Source organism: Salmo salar, chromosome 16 (assembly GCF_965601325.2).
Source record: "Salmo salar chromosome 16, fSalSal1, whole genome shotgun sequence".
Taxonomy (NCBI): domain Eukaryota; kingdom Metazoa; phylum Chordata; class Actinopteri; order Salmoniformes; family Salmonidae; genus Salmo; species Salmo salar.
The window spans coordinates 25,980,637-25,988,183 of NC_138306.1; the positions used below are offsets into that span (position 1 = coordinate 25,980,637).

Sequence of the window (7,547 nt, forward strand, 5' to 3'; positions counted from 1 at the left end):
TGGGGTTGCTGTGGCATTTGGGTTGATTGACAGGGGAGAGGGGGAGGGGCTGGGCTTTGCCTGGGTGCCCATATGACTGCCTGTCATCACCTAGGTCCTAGAGAGAGAGAGAGAGAGAGAGAGAGAGAGACACACAGAGACACGGAGAGTCTGTCAAAATATGTAAATTATTGCATCCAAACTAGCTCTGTATTTAAATTTGAGTGAGTGGTTACATTTCCCAGACCCATCCCTTAGAATACCAAACAAAGTGACATGGCAGGCTGTTTAAATTACATATTGTTTTATTTAAAAGTAACTAACAGTCCCGCAACATTCCAGAGAGCTTGCCAAAAATTACTGTAACATTTCAAATAGACAGTGCTTATTAGAAAATTAGTGTGGGAGACTGCAGCTGGCAGGAACATTGCATGCATCTGTAGCACATGCTGTTAACTTTAGATCAATATAAATGATCGCCACCATCTCATGGACTTCATAAAAGTGCATGTTTTGAGATACATCCAGACGTATGTGTTATAGAGTGATTATAGAGTGTGTGTGTGTGTGTGTGCATGTGCGCGTGCGTGTGTCAGATGGCCTCTTGTGTTTCTGCTAGTCTGGCACTAAGACCTGCTGTTCAAAGGATACACAACCTTGTTCCCTGTCAAACCTGCTGACAACACAGCACATGGGGGAGAGGTGTGGAGGGAGAGAGGGGGACAGAAGAAAGGCCATCATGAGTGTGAGATCTCTAAAGAAAGGATGTGAGAATGTTTCTGTCCAGAGTAGGAACTGTCCCAATTCCCTTCCTAGCCCTTCACGTTTGTCCTAAACCTTCTATGTTTTCAGATCTGAATCTGGGAAACCGACTCACTCAGCTCCTAACCATCATCCATGTTGGTGGCAAATATTCCATGAAGGCAGTCTAGCATTCTACAACTACTGTAATACGCAATTACATTGACATCATCATGTCAAACACTGTTGCTAATCAGGAAGAAAAACACTTTTGATGTAATTTTTCTGTTTTGCTTGTCTCCAGCATGCTTTGCTACTAATGGATACGTACTACAAGTGCATGGCAAGTCACTTCCACAGTGTATTGTCTCAGAATTGTTTATTCCATCATGGTTGAACTCTCTCACTCGGACTCTAACCCACTCTCTTTAGACCTGCCTGGTTAGAAGTTAGACCTGCCTGGTTAAATAAAGGATTAAGATAAAGAAAACATACTGTATTTATATGGTGCTTATATCCCCCCATTTACAACCGAGACTGGAAATGACATTAACCCTAATCCAGAGTCAAATATCTAACAGCAACACAATATTCTAACCCAACCCCACCATCACCTCAATACCCATCACTGACCACACCCTGGGAGAGAAAAGAGAGAGAGAGAGAGAGAGAGAGAGGAGAGAGGGAGTCTTACCTGTGTGTGTGTCCTGGTTTTGGTTCTGTCTGGCTGCAGGGTGGAGAGAGGGAGGACTCCCAGGTACACCTCTGAACAAAAAGAAAGAGAGAGCGAGGAGGAGGAGGAGAGAGGAGAAGATGACAACAGAGGTGGAGGAGGACAAAAGGGATGACAAGAGGAAAGAGGAGAGGAGATGAGGCAGTTTCTTGTCGTTTGTTTAAACCTTCTGTTCATCCAGAAGAGTCTCTGAGACAAGGAGCACAGGTATGACAGGAAAAAGGGAATGAGAGAGAGAGGAAATTAAGGAGAGAGAGAAAGGGGCAGGAGAGAGAGCGCATCTCTAGTTGGCTGTGTGTATGTGTGTGTATTATGTTGCGTTCGTAACCAAGTGGGAGTAGGGAATCTACCAGTTGTGAAGTCGTAAATAGATGCATTCATATGCTTTTAACTTGTTGAGAAACTCTGATTGGCTAATGGCCAACAAGCTGAGTAAACCATAAACTAAAAGTACAGATAACATGCTTGTAAACAAATTATAGTGTCAAAAAATCTGTTCAAGTGGATTTTTCCTAGTCGTATGTGATAAATTCCCACTTCCCACTTGGTTACGAATGCAGCATAAGTATGAGGATGTGTGTGTTCTGTCCATTAGGACAAGTCCCAGGGGGTTGAGTCCCTCTGATCCAAGTCCCGCCCCTTGTGACCTCTGCTGCTCCCTCATAGGTCGTTTTATAGGCTCGTTAGCATACTGAGACTTCAGCAGTAGACAACATCTACATTCCAACTGGATGACTGGTATTAATGTATACATGTCTCTGTGTAATTGCGTATGCATTTATGACATAGGCATTGCTGTATGTGTGATTGTGCGGGCATATACTGAAAACCAGTATGCATTATGTTTCCGGTGGTCGATACCGTTTTGTCTCATATTGACTCTATGTATAGATGCTGCTGCCTGAATTAGAACTGTAGGATGCGGTTTCTCCAGCAACGAGATGCAGATTCACACACATACTGTACACACACACACACATAGAGCTTAGACCTCTGTGGAGCATTGTGACTTCAACTCTGTTGTTCACCTTGCTGATGATTCGGTGGTGTGTTGATTTATGTCTTATAGGGAATTATAAACTGGGTGGTTCGAGCCCTGAATGCTGATTGGCTGACAGCAGTGGTATAGCAGGTCATATACCACGGGTATGGCCCAAAAAAATGTACTTCTCTAATTACGTTGCTAACCAGTTTATAATCGCAATAAGGCACCTCGGGGGTTTGTGATATATGGCCAATATACCACGGCTAAGGGCTGTGTCCAGGCACTCCGCGATGCGTCGTGCATAAGAACAGCCCTTAGCTGTGGTATATTGGCCATATACCACACACCCTCGTGTCTTATTGCTTAAATGTACTCTGTGATTGGAGGCACTATAAGAGGGTCATTCATTTAGATACACCCACAGCATTCTATTCCGGTTTCATTTTTTAAATAAACTGAATACTAATTTAATATAGTCTTGGTTGATCCGATGGTTCTAAAATATGTAGTAACATATTTTACTTAGATTGGTCTAAAACATTTCACCCTATATAATACATAGCATCCATGGAATTAGAATGATTCATTATATTTCTATTAAACCACCACCACATATCGGTACTCCACAACATCCTTTTAATCAGAAAAACACTTCATCTGATTGGTAACAGCACATACACTGTCGACAAAGCAACAGGTGACAATGTATGTACAGGGCAGTCACCAGTGACAGGCATGGCGCTGCATTGTGTGTAAAAAACAGCTATATCATAAACATTATATAAGACAACGCAAACACTTCACTAGAACCCTCCGTAATAAGGGCTACATAACGTGTCATAAACAATCATACTGTGTAAATTTATCTCAACTGATTTTACACCAACAGTCATGACTGTTTATGACGTGTTATTGCAGTGTTAAGTAGCCCTTATAACAAAGGGTTTAAGTGAAGTTGAACCAGAACAATAACAGTGGTTATAGATGGTCATACAGTAGGTGAGGGGCATTATAGTTATGACAACGATAACTAAAGAAGCCTGAGAGGAAAGCGGACTTTAATTATCCTCCAAACATAGTGTAGAATGTGTATGTAGTGTGTCACAGCATAGAATTCAGCAGACTCCAAAATAAAACAGGATGATCCAGCCCTATACTAGCACAGGGCTATGAATATGTTGTGCTAATACAGGGAGTAGATCAGAAATGTATGACCCAGGGGGTTCTCGGACTAAAGTTGAGAAACACTGATCTAACCCCTAATTAAGCATTACCAAGGGACTAAAACCTGCACACACAGGGGTCACCGAGGACCGCTATTGGACGACGCATTAAGCTTTTCAGGCCCACTCCTTGGGCTACGACCACTAACCCTGGGAGGATTGGCCACATTGGTGGTATGTTTATCAACTCAAAGAGCAGTTTGTGGTGGTAGCCCATAGAGTGGCCCACCTGTATTATAGCTCCCCTTCATAGTCCAGTGCATAGCAGAATACACACAAGGCTATACACACACCAGGGTTGAGATCAATTCAGTTTGTTTTCTATTACATTTTATTTCACTTCCTAAATTGAAAACGGAATTGACCCCAACACGCATTTCGCACTTAATTGCATGCACGATAGATTTTTTTGTAACCTTGTTTGAACAAAACACTTACTACTGTATTCTATAAATCATATATTTTTTTTTAAATAACAAAGTTGCTCTGCAAACAAAAAGACAAGCCAAAGGAAATATCCTTTACATTGTCCGAGAGGGTGGTGGAGGTAGAGCTGGAACAAGGAGGTGAGTCCTGATCGTGTACTACTTAGTACAAAGTAATGCATTCACTAGTGTGTATAATAGGCCAGGAAATCAAATAAAATTGTCCTTGTCATCAGAGTGAAAAGCTCCATCTCAAATGTCACTCCATATAGTGCGCTACTTTTAAGTTGGGATTTCAATTCCATGACTGAGTTGAATTGGAATTGAGCCCAACCCAGCATGGGAAGTGGAAGGGCTAGAATTCATCGTGTCTTGCCAAGGCTTCTCCAAAGTCAGTAGCCTGGCTACCAACGAAGAGGTCATACTTCTCAACGATCTCTGCCTTGGTCAGTTTGCCATCCTACAAAGGGAGAAAAAAAATAAGAAGTGTTTCAGTATATGCTTAAATGCACATACGATGTACGCAACTAGCTCAAACATCAACACGTGTGTGTACACACCTTGTCATTATCTGACTCGTAGACCAGGTGTTTGGCTTCTGCCTCTGCGTGGTCGTAGTCTGAAGGTAGGATCCAGTCTTTGGTCTCCTCCTTGTCCATGCGGCCATCTTTGTTTGTGTCTCTGAACTCAGTAAACTGTTCTCTCTCTGTCCTCACCCACTCCGGCTCTGAAGGATCCCCCTCTTGGTTATACATGTCACCTTGAGGATGGGAGAGAGGTGAAAGAAAGGGAGAGAGAAATGTTAATGAACCACTGTTCTCACCCACTCAGGCTCTGTTGATGCTATAAATGGCACTTATGTCCTCCTCCAGGTGTAATAACATTTAAGAACTCCATGTACTATAACAGGCATTAAATAACCCATGTACTTCTCCAGATGTTATAACTTACCTATGTACTCCTCCAGGTCTATGAAGCCGTCTCCGTTCTTATCGATGTCCTCCATGGTCTCCTACAGGAGGGTAGCGGCACAAAGATGTTACTGCCTGGCTACCTTAGACAATAAATAAAACATTTAAGTTGTTTTGTGACCTACCAGTACAACTATATCCTTCATATGGTCGTACTCCTCAGGATGGAGGAAGGCTGTAAACTCCTCTTTATTGGCCTTCAGGTCAGCATCCAGGTCAGACATTTTGAATCTCCTCTCATCGCGTGAAATCATCTGTCTGTAGCTGAAGCCATCCTCTGGGTCTGGATCATCTAAAAGGTCACACACCGATTAGAAAATTCAGACCTTCCAGTAAAAAGGCACTGATCAGGTGTCGTAGATTACATTCTTATACTCCTTTCAGAGTGTCCCCCGTACCCAGTATGTATCCATATGTAGCGTTCTTGTACTCCTCCCAGGACACCAGTCCATCTCCATTATGGTCATGACCTTTCCACTGGCGGTCCACGTCATCATAGATCCACCTCTTCTGACTGTGTTTGATCCACTTTTTCATCTCCTCTACTGACACATACCCATCCTTGTCCTCATCTATACGCTCTACCAACATACTGTAGGGAGAGAGAGAGAGATGGCGTGTTAAACCATCTTTTCATTTCTTCTATACAAATCCATCTCTCACTTCTATACAAATGTTGCTGCTTAGTGTGTGTGTGTGTGTTACCCAAGTCTCTCCTTGCTCTCTTCTGGTGTGAGCTGATCGAAGGTCTTGGCCTCGTCCTGTCCTAGAAACGCCTCGTGGTCGTAATCAAAGTTCTCTGCATCTTCATGGTCGCGGCTGCTAAGCGGGTCGTCGTGGTGGACGCGGTCCTTTTTCTCGATGGTGGGTTTACTAGAGGCATAGACCACGCACAGCGCAAAGCACATGACCAACGGCCGCAGCTCCATAATCTGACACATACACACAGGAGCGAGAGCAGAGAGCGGCGTTAACTAACTTGGTTTACTACACAACAATAGTTTGTGACAGTGCGTTTAGTTAACAGGAATTCGTCATGACTTTCCTCAGTTTAAGTAATTCGGGGTTTCCCCTACTCAGATGCGGTTTCACCGTTTCTGGCTAAAATAAACAGGGTAGCTAGCTAATTTGAGAGTACTGGGGCGTATTCATTACGGAAAAAGTTTAAGAACCAAACGGAGCAAAACGAGAATTTCTATAGAACAAATTCAGGTAGGTCACTCCACGTTTCGTTCCGTTTGCTTCCGTAGAAGAAGCGTTTTGCAACAGAATCAGCGTAATGAATACACCCTTGGTACCGGTGCAGTTTGCAAGCAAGCTAGCCCGACATCAGTTGTTGAACTAAACGCAGGATGTCATTTGCACTGCCTACTTCAGTGTGTGTAACGTTAATGTTACAATAACTAAGCAGGGGGGGAAAACATAGATGAACTGTGCATTTACGTAAGCCTAAAATAGATACTTTACTCACCACGGGTCTTTCTGAAAAGTCTTTCGATTTTGAATATCTACACACTCATCATTTCCGGTACTAAAAACTCAACCAGCCAACAGCGTTACATATGCGTTTGTGTCTTGCCTTTCGTCCATTGGTCCACTTCAGGACAGCTGCGGCCTTGTGATTGGTCAATAATCGCCACGTCCTCAAGCTATGAGCTATGGAACGCGGCTTGGGTCTTTGCTGTCAAAAACGTTATTTGACGTGTCAAATAAGATTGTTGACCAATCAATCAGGACATGAATATGACTGCACGTCACATAATAATTTAACGCCTTCATACCTTTTTACGTAGTTTGTTTTTTACGTAGTTATTGCACATTGATTACACAATCACATTTCATATGTCACAACGATTCATCGATACGTATGCTATGATGCTGGTAAAGTTGTTTTGCGCACCTACAGTGCTGGTCATTTAAAAGAAAGCTAGCTAGTTCATGGATGCAAACAATGTTCTTCCCCAAAAACATAGAACACGACATCTGTTTCAGTAGCTATAGTTAGCTAGCTAACTATATAGCTAGGTGTCATCATCTAAAATAACCCTAATTCATAATATAGTTCTTATTTATTTAATGGTGGTCGGGTCCATATATGTGAAGCTAGCCACAATAAGGATTAGCCACAATAGTGTATTTTGCGGTTAGCCTTCAAAATAAACGTATGTCATTGACAGTGATGCAAGTGCATACAAATAGTAGAATTATGCCATAATTGAATAGATCATGCTAAACGAGGTTGGAATGTTGTTATATAAAATCAACAAAAGACAATCATTTGTTAATTTGACAAAAATCTGTTGAAATCACACTGAATGTATTATACTTTAGAATTGCATTGGGGGTATACTTATTTCACTGTACAGCCTTACCTATGGATTGTGGATCAATGACACAGGGTATCAGTCTACTCAATGACACCCAGAGAACATTAGCATCGTAGCTCTTATTGCGGAACTCTGAAACAACTGTGAATTGAGCCACATTTAT

General features: G+C 42.3%; 1 protein-coding gene across 1 annotated transcript; it reads right to left on the reverse strand.

Annotated features, from left to right (window-relative positions):
• Window positions 1–3,057: 3,057 nt before the first annotated feature.
• calub (calumenin b) lies at window positions 3,058–6,681 on the reverse strand. The gene is made up of 7 exons (XM_014148482.3): window positions 6,529–6,681; window positions 5,763–5,989; window positions 5,456–5,649; window positions 5,183–5,349; window positions 5,038–5,098; window positions 4,647–4,846; window positions 3,058–4,546 (listed from the first exon to the last, which is right to left on the reverse strand). Exons 2-7 carry the CDS (start codon window positions 5,984–5,986, stop codon window positions 4,442–4,444), a joined length of 951 nt encoding a protein of 316 aa, XP_014003957.1. The 5' UTR covers window positions 5,987–5,989; window positions 6,529–6,681; the 3' UTR covers window positions 3,058–4,441.
• Window positions 6,682–7,547: the final 866 nt, after the last annotated feature.